This window comes from Schistocerca piceifrons, chromosome 6 (assembly GCF_021461385.2).
Source record: "Schistocerca piceifrons isolate TAMUIC-IGC-003096 chromosome 6, iqSchPice1.1, whole genome shotgun sequence".
NCBI classification, from domain to species: Eukaryota; Metazoa; Arthropoda; class Insecta; order Orthoptera; family Acrididae; genus Schistocerca; species Schistocerca piceifrons.
Window position 1 is genome coordinate 292,471,857 of NC_060143.1, and position 18,221 is coordinate 292,490,077.

Genomic DNA, 18,221 nt, shown 5'->3' on the forward strand with positions numbered 1-18,221 from the left:
TGCTTGTGTCTGTATATGTGTGGATGGATATGTGTGTGTGTGCGCGCGAGTGTATACCCGTCCTTTTTTTCCCCCTAAGGTAAGTCTTTCCGCTCCTGGGATTGGAATGACTCCTTACCCTCTCCCTTAAAACCCACATCCTTTCGTCTTTCCCTCTCCTCCGCTCTTTCCTGATGAGGCAACAGTTTGTTGCGAAAGCTTGAATTTTGTGTGTATGTTTGTGTTTGTTTGTGTGTCTGTCGACCTGCCAGCACTTTCATATGGTAAGTCACATCATCTTTGTTTTTAGATAGATTGTTCATATGATTATGACATGCATCCCTGTTGGTTTTTGATCATTTTTGAACACATTTTAAGTTGATTTCTGAATGAATTATAAGTTGATTTTTGGATGCATGCATGCGGTACGTGATGTTTCTGTCAGGTAAATCTTCATCACATCTAGAAATAAACTTTCCGCAGAAAAAAGGGTACGGGGCTATACGAGCTGAGCGGAGTAAAGCCAAACGGATGAATGCCAATTGCTGTCAGATTATGTGGTTGATTGGGTTAGAGAATGATCAGCATTGTTATAATTACTAGCGAAATCCATAGATTCAGACTACCAGAATGGAAATAAATGACTAACAGGAATAACAGATGAGAAAGATTACCATTTTCTTCTTGGTATATCCAAGAAAATGAAATTTTGACAGAAAATTTTAGGCCAGATTGCTACACTAGTAAGGACCGGTTGCACAGGCCCTGGTAAGCAGTTGCTTAAGTTCTGTTCTGGAAGTAACACGGAAAACGCGTTGTAAGAACATGTAACAATGCCTAACTGGAAAATAATCGCGAGATAACTAAACCTTTGATTCTGGCAGGGCTACTGAAGTTAATCGGTGAACAAATTTTGACAATGGCAGGAATAGCTACAGAATTGGTGATGCAAGATTGTTTGTTAGAATGAGGAAGGAGAGGAAACAAGGACATCACAAATATTATGGAAGAGTAAGACAATTCCAAATTTATATAAAAATTTCAGTATACTACTTTTCGATCTCATGCTTGAGAAACTGGTGCGTATGAATGAAGTGTGAAGCTATTTCCTAACATAAAGCTTTTTGATTGTAGTAGGCCTAATAGGCGTTTGATGTTGGTACTTTGTGAATTATATTCTGTCATGTTATAATAATGACCATCTGTGCCAAAACAGCCTCATTTATTTGGTGTGTGTTACAAAATTTCTGCAATATTAGAAAGGCCTATTTTGTTTTATCTAGCAGACAGTGACAAAATAGACGTAATCAGATTGAGAAACCAGACCAGTCTTGGGTATTATTAGTATTAACAGCTTTTTCAGTATTAGATAACGACATTTCGATTTTTCATGTAGCGAAACGTTTGATGAACTTTGATGAGGTAATAGATTCTTTCGCAGAAAGGAAAGCACACCATGTAAAGCTGTAGCAAGGATAGAGAGAAAAAAATTCTAGGAGCTAAGAACTGAAGAAATGTGGACTTCCTTGCTTGTCTCTTGTCTGTATTGTTTTTATGTATAATATATTTAATTTTATGTCACACAAAACAGGAAGTTATTAGCTAATAGGCAATAAAGAATGCAAATTTTCTGAAGAGTTCTTGTTCTTCTGATTACAAATAATCCCATCTGCTATTAATTGCGAGATTTAAAAAAAGAGAGAGAGAGAGAGAGAGAGAGAGAGAGAGAGAGAGAGAGGCAGGCTGTCAAACTGGCCAAATGGGAGCAGGAGAGGCACCAAAGGACATTTCAATTTCCACTGTCCTGAATATAGTTTGATGACATCCATTACAGAATATGCACGTTTCAATCCCATAGAGCAAAATACAGTGATGTGCGATAGAAGAATGCTATATAAAGAGGTGTGGCACTGCACTTTGGCACGCTTAAGACCAAATAACATGTCTTAGATTTCCTCGAACACATATGTTTTTTGTTTCAGACTTTTCAGAAAGATGTGCGCTACAAGATGAACATTACTTTGAAAATTCGATTTTTTTTAAATTTTTATTTTTATTTTTTTAAGTATTGACCTGGTACGCAAATATCGTAGATCCGGGGCTGATGCAAAGAGCATTCTGAGCTATAGTGAGTAGTTTCCATATGACCCGTGTTTACATTTAGTGTTTTTGCTGTTTCCCCTTCGTTTACTCTCACGTCATATGAAAACGAAATGAATATCTGTGTCCAAGAGCTATCAAGGGAATTAAAATACATTCACATAATTACGGAAGGCTAAAATACGTTATTAGTTTCAGATTTTATTTTACTTCCACCTTTATGACAATCAAGCATTAATTGCCTTGCAGAAAAATGAAGTTATTTTTGTTTGTTTGCTAAAGAAATTTGGCTTTTATTAACCTTTTCCACAGACGCAGACAATGTATTTGAAACGAAATGTTTAATTCCACAGTACTGGCTGGTTTCAACTGTTTGCTGCATTTCAAGGGCACGTTTTCATCTTCTAGCACGTATGGCATTATGCCATAATAAAGAACCAAACATGATATAATACATTATTGGTGCTCCAAGAAAATTTACATCCCGAAAACCACACTGAAAAGCTTAATATCAGGTTGAGGTCTGCTTCATTGGGAATCTGGACATACAAATGTGCACTTTAAGTATGCACTTTAAATGTGCACATTTTAGTATGGTTCACGAATTTCTGATGCTCTTGGAGTATCGTCTGTTGTCTTGTGTCTTTTATGACACAATGTATGATCTTTCAATGTTTTACACGTTCGTTGTGGTAGCTGCACAAGCACAGTGTCGCCTATTATCTGCGCTCTCTGGCAACTGGTGAAACAAACCTATTTCTAACAGGTTGCGGTAAAACATTGTGAATGGTGGTTTGAAGAGCGATACTTTCAAAGTAAATATCCTTTTACGTAAGTTGAACTATGTGTGACAATGTACCATGAATTTCTTAAATCACAGAGCTTTTGACTCTCATTTAAAAATCAACTCTTTGATGATGAGCCATTTAGAAGAATTTTGAACCCTGAAGTTCAGACATTTATGTCATTGTTAAAAATTTTACTGGCACATTTGTGTGATGTATCATGAAGCGTAACACACGCAAAAAAGATCAACATTATATGCGAAAGGTTAGCTTTTCTTGCAGCTTATTAACCTTAGAGACCAATATTATATCTGAAAGCCTTGCTTTTCTTGTAGCAACACTATGTATATTAATTTAACTACTAACTTTCCATGTTTGTGTGTTCGTGCTACTTAAGAGTGATGCTGTCAGGGGCAATTCTAGAAGTCGGTCAAGGGTGGGGTTAATTGGGGGACGGGGGGGCGGGAGGGGGGGGGGGTGGCAGAGGCAGGAGGTTTGATGAAATGGAATATGACTTAACAAAAGGAGAGTTGGGGTCCTTTACCAACAAATTGGTAAAATTTGGTGTTGCTTAAAGTAGTTTTTGGTAACTGTTTTGGAGTTCCAACCTTCTTTGAATAATAAGTGCTGGCTGTGTTTTTTGTATGCTCTTCTCACAAAATGTATTATCCATTTTTTAGTGAATGTGAACTTTTTTTACAAACTGATACACTACAAGTTGTATAAATTTGAAAAATGACATATTTCAACTGCCAAGAGCTACTGATAAATAAATCTTTATTCATAATTACTTTCAGTCTTAAGATCATCATGATGTATTGTGCCCAAACTGCCTACTGGCTTCTGTCTCGGGTTCTTCGGCCGACGTTCATCTAATGATTTTTTGGCAGTTTGTCAACAAGTGGCCACAAAAGCCTCAACAATTTTGTATGATGTATTGTGTCTGGCAAGGAAGAGAACACGCGAGATACGTTTCATGTTAAACTGTTAATATAATTCTACATACCGGTACATGTTTATAGTCATTTATGGTATTGTTCATAACAATATTAAAACTGTTCTGTCAAATAGGATAGAATCTATGCTGCGTCACTGAAGTTAGAGCAAAAAATGAAGTGTTCTCATATGTATAACAAAATACTTCAATATAATGCTTTTGTATAGTGTTACCTGCCATCAATAGTATACAAATACAAACATTATGCAAACACATGATATTTAAGTTTTTCATTGCTTGTATGAACATTGTCAGCCCCATTACTTTGTTTTGTACACTTAATTTCAATGACATGGTAAGGATTTTATGTTACTTGGCGCCACAGATTTAATACTGGTTTGGAAGCTGTTATAAATGACTAAATGTGTATGTGGCATTGTATTTAAGCGTGTCTCATGTGTTCTCTTCCTTGGTATAAAGAATACTTGACGATCCAGAATGAGATTTTCACTCTGCAGCGGAGTGTGATATTAAACTTTCTGGCAGATTAAGCACCTGCCTGCGAAAGGCAAAGGTTCTGAGTTCGAGTCTCAGTGCGGCACACGGTTTTAATCTTCCCAGAAGTTTCAATACCTCATGATGGTTTGACGATAGAAACAGATTGTGAGTAAAGAATTGTCATCGTAACTGCAGTCTGCTTCAGATCTCCTATGTAGCAAGCTACGTAAATGTAAGTATTAACTGTGTTTTCCTTACATGTCACTTCTTTTTCATTGTGTTTTTGCTTTTAGGAAGCTTTAATTTTCAAGTACTAGTAATACTGTTCCATAGATTTAGTTTTTGTTTTGAACACAGTCCAGAGACAGTTAGTGCTTATTTTCATTGTTTCCAACAAGAAGTGTCTAGTAACCACAGTTTAGTCAGCTATCAGCCACCTTTAGTGAATTAGCAGTCTAGTTAAAAGTTGATTACTTAACTCTACAGTAAATTGTAGATTTCCTAGAATGGATAGGATGTGTGACTGCTGTGTACAGATGCAGGAGGAGCTGGCCACTGTTCGCGAACAGCTGAACGTGCTGATGGCCATGGTCAGCCATCTTCAGGCTGCTGCCTCGGAGTGTAGTGGCAGTAGGGAATCTGGTGCATCACATGGTACACCCCAGGTGTTACATGCTTCACCCACGGTCCCTGCTGTCGAGACATTTTCGCGAGTATCGGATGCGGTTGGGCCACCCTCTCCCCAAGGGGAGTGGCAGATTCAGCGGCATTCGCGTCGCACAAGGTGGAGGGTCAATGTGGAGGCTGGCTGTGTGTCATCGCCCACTCTGCCTGTGAGTGGACATGTGGCTGCTCCTTAAGCAAGGTCTGAGCAGGCACACGGGGGGGAGGGGTTTATTAGTAATTGGGAGCTCCAATGTTAGGCGGGTGATGGAGCCCCTCAGGGAAATAGCGGAAAGGTCAGGGAAGAAGGCCAGTGTTCACTCTGTCTGCTTGCCGGGGGGGTTTCATCCGAGATGTGGAGGAGGCCCTGCCGGCGTCGATAGAGAGCACTGGGTGACCCAACTGCAAATTGTTGCTCATGTCGGCAACAATGACTCCTGCCGTCTGGGTTCAGAGGTCATCCTCAGTTCGTACAGGCGGTTGGCGGAGTTGGTGAAGGCGGAAAGCCTCACTCGTGGGGTGGAATCTGAGCTAACTATTTGTAGTGTCATCCCCAGAACCGATCGTGGTCCTCTGGTTTGGAGCCGAGTGGAAGGCTTAAACCAGAGGCTCATATGATTCTGTGGAGATCTGGGGTGCAAATTTCCCGACCTCCGCTATCGGGTGGAGAAATTTAGGGTCCCCCTGAATAGTTCAGGCGTGCACTACACGCAGGAAGCAGCTACAAGGGTAGTGGAGTATGTGTGGAGTGCACATGTGGGTTTTTTAGGTTAGGAATTCCTTCCCTAGGCCTGACAAGATGCCTCCTGAGACGCGACAAGGTAGCAGTAGGCAAAACACAACAGGGAATGACAGTATTAATGTGGTAATAGTAAACTGGAGGAGCGTCTATAGAAAGGTCCCAGAACTGCTCTCATTAATAAACGGTCACAATGCCCACATAGTACTAGTGGCTGAAACCAGATTTAAAGAGTAATGAAATTTTAAACTCAGATTGGAATGTATACCGCAGAGACAGGCTGGACGGTGAAGGGGGAGGTGTGTTTATAGCAATAAAAAGTGCAATAGTATTGAGGAAAATTGATGGAGATCCGAAATGTGTAATAATTTGGGTGAAGGTCACAGTTAAAGCAGGCTCAAACATGGTAATGTGATGTCTCTATAGGCCCCCTGGCTCAGCAGCTGTTGTGGCAGAACACCTGAAGGAAAATTTGGAAAATATTTCGAGTAGATTTCCCATCCATGTTATAGTTTTGGGTGGAGATTTAATTTAGCAGATATAGACTGGGAGACTCAGATGCTTATCATGGGTGACAAGGACAAGAATTCAGAGAAAATTTTTTAAGTGCATTATCTGAAAACTACCTTGAGCAGTTACACAGAGAACTGACTCGTGGCGATAACATATTAGACCTTCTGGTGACAAACAGACCTGAACTAATTGAAACAGTTAACACAGAACAGGGAATCAGCGATCATAAAGCGGTTACAGCATCGGTGATTTCAGCCGTAAATAGAAATATTAAAAAAGGTAGGAAGATTTTTCTGTTTAGCAAAAGTGACAAAAAGCAGATTTCAGAGTACTTGATGGCTCAACACAAAAGTTTTATCTCAAGTACAGATAGTGTTGAGGATCAGTGGACAAAGTTCAGAACCATCATGCAGTATGCATTAGATGAGTGTGTGCCAAGCAAGATTGTAAGAGATGGAAAAGAGCCACCATGGTACAAAAACTGAGTTAGAAAACTGCTACGGAAGCAAAGGGAACTTCACAGCAAACATAAACATACCCAAAGCCTTACAGACAAACAAAAATTACACGATGTGAAATGTAGTGTGAGGAGGGGTATACGAGAAGCATTCAACGAATTCGAAAGTAATGTTCTATGTACTGACTTGGCAGAAAATCCTAAGAAATTTTGGTCTTATGTCCAAGCAGTAGGTGGATCAAAACAGAATGTCCAGACACTCTGTGACCAAAATGGTACTGAAACAGAGGATGACAGACTAAAGGGTGAAATACTAAATGTCTTTTCCAAAGCTGTTTCACAGAGGAAGACTGCACTGTAGTTCCTTCTCTAGATTGTCGCACAGATGACAAAATGGTAGATATCGAAATAGATGACAGAGGGATAGAAAAACAATTAAAATCGCTCAAAAGAGGAAAGGCCGCTGGACGTGATGGGATACCAGTTCGATTTTACACAGAGTATGCAAGGGAACTTTCCCTCCTTCTTACAGCGGTGTACCGTAGGTCTGTAGAAGAGTGTAGCTTTCCAAAAGATTGGAAAAGGGCACAGGTCATCCCTGTTTTCAAGAAGGGACGTCGAACAGATGTGCAGAACTATAGACCTATATCTCTAACATCGATCAGTTGTAGAATTTTGGAACACATATTATGTTCGAGTATAATGACTTTTCTGGAGACTAGAAATCTACTCTGTAGGAACCAGCATGGGTTTCGAAACAAACAAGTGTGTGAAACCCAGCTCCACGAGACTCAGAGGGCCTTAGACATGGGTTCCCAGGTAGATGGCGTGTTTCTTGACTTCGGCAAGGCATTTGATACAGTTCCCCACGGTCGTTTAATGAAAAAAGTAAGAGCAAATGGACTATCAGACCAATTGTGTGATTGGATTGAAGAGTTCCTAGATAACAGAACGCAGCATGTCAATCTCAATGGAGAGAAGCCTTCCAAAGTAAGAGTGATTTCAGGTGTGCCACAGGGGAGTGTCGTAGGACCATTGCTATTCACAATATATATAAATGACCTTGTGGATAACATCAGAAGCTCACTGAGGCTTTTTGTGAATGATGCTGTAGTATATCAAGAGGTTGTAACAGTGGAAAATTGTACTGAAATGCAGGAGGATCTGCAACAAATTTACGCTTGGTGCAGGGAATGGCAATTGAATCTCAATGTAGACAAGTGTAATGTGCTGCAAATACATAGAAAGAAAGATCCTTTATCATTTAACTACAATATAGCAGGTCAGTGACTGGAAGCAGTTAATTCATCAATTATCTGGGAGTAGGCATTAGGAGTGATTAAAAATGGAATGACCATATAAAATTAATTGCCGATAAAGCAGATGATGAACTGAGATTCATTGAAAGAATCCTAAGGAAATGCAGACCGATAACAAAGGAAGGAGGTTACAGTACACTTGTTCGCCCACAGCTTGAATACTGCTCACCAGTGTGGGATCCATACCAGATAGGGTTGATAGAAGAGAGAGAGAAGATCCAACAGAGAGCAGAGTGATCCATTACAGGATCATTTAGTGATTTCGAAACAGTTATGGAGATGATAGATAAACCCCAGTGGAAGACTCTGCAGGAGAGACGCTCAGTAGCTCGGTACAGACTTTTGTTGAAGTTTCGAGAACATACCTTTATCGAGGAGTCGAGTCAAGCAGTATATTGCTCCCTCCTTTGTACATCTCGCGAAGAGACCATGAGTGTAAAATCAGAGAGATTAGAGCCCACACAGAGGTATACTGACAATCTTTCTTTCCACAAACAATACGAGACTGAAATAGAAGGGAGAACCGATAGAGGTACTCAAGGACCCTCCACCACACACCGTCAGGTGGCTTGTGGAGTATGGATGTAGATGTAGATTCATCAGCAGCTCTTAGCAGTGTAAATTTGACATTATTCAACAAAAAGTGTTAAGCAATTACTGCCTCCATCTCCCCTCTTACCACTCCCCAGTGCGCCTCTGCCTCTGTTTCTTGAAAACTCACTTGTTCACAAGTCCTGTCCATGTTGTGGTAAGCCTTCAGAGCAGAGTCTGTCGTATTATATTTATTGTAAAAGCAGAGAAATCATCTGTATCCAGCAAACTAAAAGAAAGCCATTTTTCCTGCACCCAGATATTTCCTACTTCCCACATGATGCAAAGCAAGCTGGGTTTCTGTTTATGAAGACACTCCTCTTGGTGATTGATTTCAATGTGTACTATGCCTGTGATAACATAGTGTGAAATATTGAGGCTGACAGCTGATTATGTGTGAGGCAACCGTTCTTTATGTCTCTCTTGAAGGATTTTGAGAAGGGTGTGCAAGCTTTGCTTATTTTAGTGATGTTTTGTTAATACTTATTGTGTATTAATGTATTAATCTAAGATGGGCCATTAATTGAACACTCAAAAACTGTATATTTATCTTTTCTGGTGTAGTGTGTGTGTGTGTGTGTGTATGTGTGTGTGTGTGTGTGTGTGTGTGTGTGGTAAGTGCAGAACTCTTTTGGTCAGTTTTCGTATCCAGCTCCGTAAAACAAGATAATGTATTTTATGAGAAAAAACTTAAAAACCAAAACAAAACATGCAGTCTGCACACACAAACAAACATGTATGGTGAAAGTTCACACACTCTTACACTAATCACTTATCCTTATTTTACATAAAGTTTATCTTGATTAAAATAACAATAAATAAATTTCATGGCAGCTTCCATTCTCTTACCAAAAATAAAAGAATATTGTAGCAAGTTGGATTTAAACCCGTGAGCACAGAAAGTTGATTGATCTCATTGCAATCTCTATATCAATTGGCTGTCACCACACTTCTCATTTAGCAAATACCTTGATGCAAAACTGTTGGTTTGTGTGATTCACTTTTGCAAATACAATTTCCACATAGTTGGAAACTGATCCTTCATCCTGTATCCTGCCCATCTTGTGAGGCCACTTTGTAACATGTGGAAGAACTTATCGATGAAAATATTAATATAAGTTTTGATAACTGCACTTCTTCCTGTTTGTTCTCATAGAAATTTGTGTATCATCATTTGTAAATGGCTGAATTTTCATAAAGTTTGTGTGAATTGGATCCCCCACTGGTTGACTTCAGAGCACAAATGGAAGAGATTGGGCTTAACAATGCAGCACCTAATGGGTTACACTGAAGCAGCAGTTTATTTCCTAAGATGGACCATCTCATGGGCCAAATCATGGATTGACCGCTACTATCCTGACTAATGGAATGGAAGAATCCTTCATCTCTAGAAAACAAGTTCAAATGGTTCTTTCAGCATGCAAGGTTATGAAGATTGTATCTTGGGATGTGCTGGGTGTGTTATTGCTGAAATTCCAGCCTTGTAGGGAGACTATTAATACTGTATCATACTATGTCACTCTGCTATAATTATGATAGGCTGTATGCCACAAATTACCTGGACTTCAGACAACAGGCATTATTGCAGACATACATTCATTGAGAACACTTGGAACATCCACTTTACAGCCTCAACATAGCTTCCATGAGTTTCATCTGTTTGTACCTCTTGAAAATTATCTGGATGGAAAGCACTTTGAAAATGTTGAAGCCTGTAGCTCAAGAGGCCACTTATTGGGGTGCAACCAGCTGTTATGAGAATTATTTATTACAAGCCTTCAGTGCCTTGTCAATCAATGAGACGTGTTTGAATTTACGTAGTGATTATGTTGAAAAGCAAAATAAATTTCAAGCTACTATTCACAGCACAGGTGTTACTATCCTATTTTTGTATAAGAATAACAATTAATATAATCTATTTCCAATTGCCAGTTATTCTTCCAATAAGACAACATTTCTTGAATTAATGACCCTTCTTGCTATCACTGCGTGTGTGGAAATGTGTGTAGCAACATCTACTTCCACTAAATTCATAAAATAATGTTTTACTTTACATATTTTATTAATCATGCATATTTCTTTTTATTTGTACTTAAGTTAATTGACTGAGTGCCCTGCCATGCCCTTCTTTTTGACCTACAAACCTATGTGTGAAATTCAAGTTTCCTTTCTGATAGGCTGTGTGAGGCTGAAGAATGACATATTACTTAAATTCTTCCAAGCTTTTGCTGCTTTTTTATTGGCACTGTAATAACTGATTGTTTTTCCATCTTATGATAAACATATAACAAATTAATAAAGTGTTAATAAAAAACATCAAAATTTGGACAATTTTATGTAATAATTTGTGTGTATCAGCAGTACTGAATATTTCATCTTCTGGCCAGAAGTGCTGCCTGCGAGAATTTTTTTTATCTTCTTTGTTATGTATGCAAAGCACTAGATGTGACAGGAAGCATTTTTTGTAATTTCTGTAGCCTTCTGTAATCGAGATTAAGATGATAAGATATGACGAATAGGCTGGTTTTGTTTGTAATGTGTGTTCCGTATACAGTTCACAGCAGCCTCAAGTCAGCCTTGTACACTTTGTCCACTGAGCGTGACCGACTGAAATCTGCTCTCGAGTCTGACAGCAGTGGTTCTCTAAATGCGAGCAGCATGGCAACATCTGGAAGTGGAATGGTTGCAGCTCTTCGAACGGCTCTGAGTCAGGCAATACAGCAAAATGGGGAATTACGCCAACGACTGCAACGCATTCATGATGTTGCAGATCTGAGTGACCTCTCCTCAATAGGACCTGCTTCTGAGGTAATTAATACACTAATTTGTGTGCTCTACATAGTGCTGGTTTTACTGGAAAGGAATCGAGGAAGAAAATTATAACATTTCTGCTCTTTCGAGTTTTAAATTGTATGTGAAAATACCTACCTGTGAGGATGACTTTACCATTTATGCCAGCAGCAGGTGCTGTCACTCAGAAGATACCCATATGTTGAAAACTTTGGTGACACCAAAACCTAATTCTCAAGTTAAGGCATTTAATTGTGTTTCTTTCACTGTTTTGAACACATTTGTACACTGTCCAATCATACTGTCACCATGTGTCAGAAGTGTGAATAACCACCTTTTGCAGCATGGAGTGCTGCAAGATGTGCAGGAAGAGTGTTAGTGAAGTTCTGGAAGGTACTGAAAGGGATGTGGTGTCATGGAGACTCCAGTGCTGTGGCCAGTTACACTAGGTTTCTCGACAGTCCTACAGATTCTCAATTGGGTTTAAACCTGGGGAGTTTGGTGGCCAGGGAAGTATGGTAAACTCATCCTGGTGCTCTTTGAACTGCGCGCATGCACTGCCAGCTGTGTGACATGTTTCATTGTCCTGCTGGTAGATGACATTGTGCTGAGGAAAAATAAACTGCATGTATAGGTGGATGTGGTCCCAGAGGATAAATGCATGGTTGTGTTGATCCAGTGCACATTCCAGAATGAAGAGATCGCCAAGTGAATACCACAAAAACATTCGCCAGACCTAACACTTTATCTGTCAGCTGGGACCGTTACGAGATGTTTACTTGATGTTTCACACCGTACGTGCCAATGGCCATCTGTCCAATAGAGGATAAAGTGTGATTCATCCAAAAAGGCCACCTTTTGCCATTCCAGTTGCGGTGTTGGCATGTAAATTCCACCCTTTGTCACTGATGAATAGCTGTCAGCATGAATGCGTGAACCAGGTGCCTGCCATGGAGGCCCATTTACAGAAACATTTGCTGAACTGTCATTGAGGAGACATTGTTGGTAGTGACTTGGTTCACCTGGGCAGTCAGTTGCTCAACAGTTGAATGTCTATTCACCCGTCCAAATCTCCTCAGCTATTGCTCATTCCTGTCATCTGTGGCCTGTGGTGCACCACAGTTGCCTTGTTGCCAGTTTGGAGAGTGCATTTTACTGTTCACATTATACTCTAACATGACCGGATGCAAACAGTTTACAAACTTGGCCAGTTCCGAAATTCTCTCACCCTTGGCCTGAAAGCCAATGATCGTGGCCTTTTGGACAGCAGATAAATTACTCCTTTCCACATTACAACAATGAGTGCACTGTTTTCTGTGTCAGCTCAACATTCTTTATATGCCCTCCACTACCAATGGAGCCACCTGCTGTCTGTGAGTGATTATTGCACATTTATGTTGAATATAGGCAGAGGTCACATTAATGTGGCTGGACCATCTATAATATAGCATTTTCATAATGAAACAGTCACTTTATTTCTTGAGTGGCAGAATATCGGGCACACTTTTGAGATATAATTCCTGATAGAGAGGAATACAAACATGGTGGTAAACTGTTGGCTCCTAGTTATTAAATGCTGTGCACGGTTATCCTCCACTGGTTCAAGTAGTTCATGTCAGCTAAATGAGAGGTTTGTGGCCTTCCCATTAGATGATAGATTAAGTAAGTTTAAGCAGATCATTAACTTCTTTTCTTCTTACAGTCCTAAACATAATGCCTCTTATTATCCTTTGTGGTAATTCTGTTAGCTAAAAAGATCTGTCCAACAGTCCACTTTTTGTGGTGTTGTAGGATATGTTAAATGAAAATACCAAACATGGATACATTAGCATCACTGATCTGTGGTAGATTGTAAAATTGTGTTTTATTCTTTCTGTTGTCTACAAAAGCAGCATATGCATAAGGCATTGGTCAAGTTGGTGTATAAGTATTTGTGATTTCTATGCATACTTATTTAAGATTACAATAATACATTTCATACATTAAATATTTATTTAGCGTACTTCACAAATTTAAGCATTCTTCTATGGAGGAAAAGCAGTGATGCTGTAATTATGACTTTAAAAATTTTCTGAATGTTCTGACCCCAGTTATTACTGTTGTATTTTCAAGAATTTTTTTATAAAGTTTTAACTTCCGTGTGGAAAGTACAGTTTTGACACAGGGATATGTTGATTTTGTCACATGTAAGTCTTTGTTTTGTGTGGTAAAGTGATAACATTTTTTAATAATCTCCAGACCTTACCTGTTACATTTATGTATATACACGGTAAAGGAGGAATGCCAGTACCAGTACCCTTTTTTGCACTTTGAAAGAGCTGATAACCGCTTTACTTTTTTCCCCAGAAAGTGACCCAATATTTAAGGGGGGAAATCACATTAAGAGGTTCAAAAATGCTGATTTTTTAAAAATTGCATAAATCGTTAGCCTAACTATCCAAGAATATTCTGTCAAAATTTCAAGGCGAAATCTGCATTCATTTAGATTTTATGAGCATAGAACCGAGTGCACAACAGGTACAGGCTCGTGCACAGATTTGTCAAGGGATGAATTACTGGAGAGATGTTTAGGCGGCCACATACAAACTGCAAATGAAAGTTTTAATTCCACTATTTGGCTATTAGCACCTAAACACTTGCAGTCTGGACTAAAAGTCATGGAATTGGCATCGTATTTAGCAGCGGGCTTATTCAATGAAGGAAATTCATCCCTTCTGATGGTCATGAACGAGGCAAGAATTGTAACAGGCACGCAAAGCTTCAATTATGCCAAACAAATGGATAACCAGTGCGTGAGCTGGCAGAATAAATGTAGTTCATTGGAATCTAAGGAAGATCGGAAAGCACTGCTGCAAGCGCAGAATGAAGGCTATGGCGAAGAAGGCGGCTTACTATATGGTGATGGAATCGCAAGATTTTTATCTTGTCATGACTCTTTTCACATTTGGATGCAGTATAACTTAGGAAGTATAGAACCGTTCATTTTGAAAATTGACAGTATGACTCTTTATAAAATTATGAATTATATGAACCACCTTGCGAGATGATATCATGACTTTGAGGGTATTTTTCTTTGCATTATTAGAGGGAAAAAATCATGGAAATCGAAGTAAATTGTTGCAGCACCTACAAAATTTAATTTTTTTCGTTATTTTCACCTGCATTGAGGTCCATTTTCTTGGAAAATAAATTATTAATGAAAACAAAACCTTTTCGATTTCAGATGAGAATCAGAATTGCTACACTTCACGCAGTTGTAGAACTATACTCACAACCTTCATCAGACATCACAGTGTAACTTTGCTATTTTTGGCTAAAATTATCCAAAAAAGTTCACAAAAACTGTTCGAAGTATGAATGAAATGATGTCAAAATTTGATTAAATTCTAATTAATTCTTCCAATCCTAAAAAAGTCTCAAAAATCAGTGTGAATCAGGCTCCTAATGCAGTTTTCCCCCTTAGTGCAAGAATGAAAGTACGCATGATATGTCTTCATCATTGTTTTCTCACTGCATCAGGATTTTAGTGAACACAAAACGTAACCTGGCTTGCTCAGTTTTGTGTTGAGGTACTCAATATGTGTATTTCATTTTGCATTGCTTTGCAACTGCAGTCCTGAGAATTTGATTTCTGTACTATTAACGACAAGCTCATTGTTGATAGACACAAACTGAATGTACATATCCTTTTGGGATCATTGTGGAATTTTAGTGCATTAGTTTTTGTACTATTTATGTCAAGTTGATTGTTGTGTGTCCAGTTGCTAAGTTGTTTTGAGACAGGTTCCTGTTATTCTTCCTTATTTTCTCCTTTTAATGGAATTATGGAGTCTTCAGCAGATATGATAATTTTATTAGCATCCACTTTAAGGAAGGAACAGAAGAGGTCCGTTTACTGATCCTTGGGATGCACCATATTTAGTTAGTTTATAGCTGTAAAATTGTTTAGAAATAGCTTGTAGACTGACATTTGTGTGCTTGATACATGTTCTTGCTTATGATTGCTCAGGAAAGAATTGATCCAGTTGTTGAACAGACGTCAAATACTTTATTTTTCAAGCTTTGACAGCAGAGGCTTATGATCTGCTGTATCAAAAGCTTTTGATGGGTCAATGAATAGGGACAGGAAAATTTTGTGAAAGTGGTAACATGAAAAATAATGTGAAACTTGCAGTTTTTAATGAAATAACGTGAAGTCTGTGATGCTTACACGATAACACACAATTTGTAATTTGGGAGTGGAAAAACGTTATAAATCTCAGGATGACAGTTCACTAATATTCTTAAGTGATCCTTACCAAATGTTAAAATTGCATTTTGACTTCTAATCTCCTAAAGGCTGAGCTTCATATCTGATCTTAAAATAATGGTTAATTTGCCACAAACAAACTTTGATGTGATGAAGAAAATAGCTCTGAATTTGGCAAAAATAAAACCTGAATTTGGCAAAAAACTATACCAAATTTGGCAAAATAAATAACACTAAATTTGGCCATAAAATAAAACAATTTTTTCCTGCATCTAGCAGTAAATACTCTTGTTAATTCCTGTTTCCTGTCTGTATGCTATTGATGCACTCACAAATGGCCGTTGTTGTTCACCTCATTTTTCTGAATTGATGTTGTTCATTACATAGGTTACTGTTTTTTTTTTTAAATTTCTTTTCTTAGTATTTTGTAATGTTTTGCATAATACGTATGTAATTCAGGTGAGGAGTTTTTCATGTTATATATTTTATGAAGTCTTTTTTTTTTTCTGGAATTATAACCTTATTCCCCTTGTGACCCAACAGGTTGTTTTAAAATTACAGTTTCTGTGGAAATGCCATTTGAAAGAAATAGGTTATTGTATCAATGAAAGTGTTGAATTTTTCTTTTATGTCACTGTTTTTGTAAATATGTGACCATTGTTCTTTCTACTCAAGTAGTTCGTTATCCTGGCTATAGCTCCTACATGTGGTTCTTAAAAGCACTTTCTTAGCAATAATGCCTTTTATTTTCAGGCTTAGTATTTTAGCAAATTGGCCACTAAAGCCTGCATTGAAAATTTTTAGTGAAGTGCACTTTTAGCACATCTTGAGTAGAAACTGATCTAGATCTGTTTCGCAAATGTCTGTTATGTGGGTAGCAGCTTTTACTTCAATCCTTAAGCTGGATGATGTAGCAAGATTCAAAAGGTCCTCACTGTATCTACTTTTTGTGAGGAAATTCATGTTGAAGTCACCACAGATTACACAGTGCTGCATTTTAAAACTTTGGAGCTATGCTTTACAACTGTCAGCTAATTTTTAAACAATGTAATGTAATTAGATAGATAAAATAAATCTACTTCCTAAGTGGTGGCAGCAGAACACGCACTTAAAAGAAGGTTATACTTATACACACATCAAAAACAGTTTTGCATCACCCTGGTTCCCAGAACTTCTGAAGACAGACATTGACTGTGGATATTGTATCACAGACACAGTCGCTTTGACCATTCAGAGATGTCACTAAAGCCGCCCAGAGATGTAAACAACTATGCATGAGCAGCGCCTATTAGACGGACAGGGTCCAACAGCCAATCAGTTCCAATCATTCCACCAGGAAGGAGGTACAAGACTCTTGTTGTCTGTAGTTCAACCATGCCTGGACAGTCAATACCACAGTTTGAATGTTTCCACATTGTTACTTTGTGCCAGGTAGGGCTCTCAACAAGGGAAGTGTCCAGGGGTCTCGGAGTGAACCAAAGTGATGTTGCTTGGACATGGAGGAGATAGAGAGAGACAGGACTTATCGATGACACGCCTCGCTCAGGCCATCCAAGGGCTACTGCTGCAGTGGATGACTTCTACCTATGGATTATGGCTTGGAGGAACCTTGACAGCTACGCCACCATGTTGAATAATGCTTTTCGTGCAGCCACAGGACATCATGTTACAACTCAAACTGTGCGCAATAAGCTGCATGATGTGCAACTTCACTCCCGACGTCCACGGCGAGGTCCATCTTTGCAACCACGACGCCATGCAGTGCGGTACAGATGGACCCAACAACATGCTGAATGGACTGCTCAGGCTTGGCATCATGTTCTCTTCACTGATGAGTGTTGCATATGCTTTCAATCAGACAATCATTGGAGACGTGTTTAGAGGCAATCCAGTCAGGCTGAACACCTTGACACACTGTCCAGTGAGTGCAGCAAGCTGGAGGTTCCCTGCTGTTTTGGGGTGGCATTATGTGGGGTTTACGTATGCTGCAGGTGGTCATGGTAGGCACCATAATGGCTGTACGATACATGAATGCCATCCTCCAACGGATAGTGCAACCATATTGGCAGCATATTGGTGAGGCATTTGTGTTCATGGACGACAGTTCGCACTCCCATCATGCACATCTTGTGAATGACTTCCGTCAGGATAACGACATCACATGACTAGAGTTGTCAGACATGAACCCTATCGAACGTGCCTGGGATTGATTGAAAAGGGCTGTTTATGGACGACGTCACCCACCAACCACTCTGAGGGATCTGTGCTGAATCGCTATTGAGGAGTGGGACAATCTGGACCAACAGTGCCTTGATGAACGTGTGGATAGTATGCCACGACAAATACAGGCATGCATCAATGCAAGAGGACATGCTACTCAGTAATAGAGGTACCGGTGTGTACAGCAATCTGGACACCACCTCTAAAGGTCTCACTGTATGGAATTACAACATGCAATGTGTGGTTTTCATGAGCAATAAAAAGGACAGAAGTAATGTTTATGTTGATCTGCATTCCAGTTTTCTGTACAGGTTCCGGAACTCTCGGAACCAAGGTGATGCGAACCTTTTTTTGATGTGTGTGTAAGCTTTTGTCACCAGT

At 39.1% G+C, this 18,221-nt stretch overlaps 1 protein-coding gene across 1 annotated transcript in view; it reads left to right on the forward strand.

Annotated features, from left to right (window-relative positions):
* LOC124802740 (oxysterol-binding protein-related protein 6-like) overlaps positions 1-18,221 on the forward strand; it is a 265,800-nt gene that overhangs the window by 152,781 nt on the left and 94,798 nt on the right. The window contains exon 10 of the mRNA XM_047263723.1: positions 11,136-11,389. Within this exon, the coding sequence (XP_047119679.1) occupies positions 11,136-11,389 (254 nt within the window). The remainder of the gene's footprint in view (positions 1-11,135; positions 11,390-18,221) is intronic.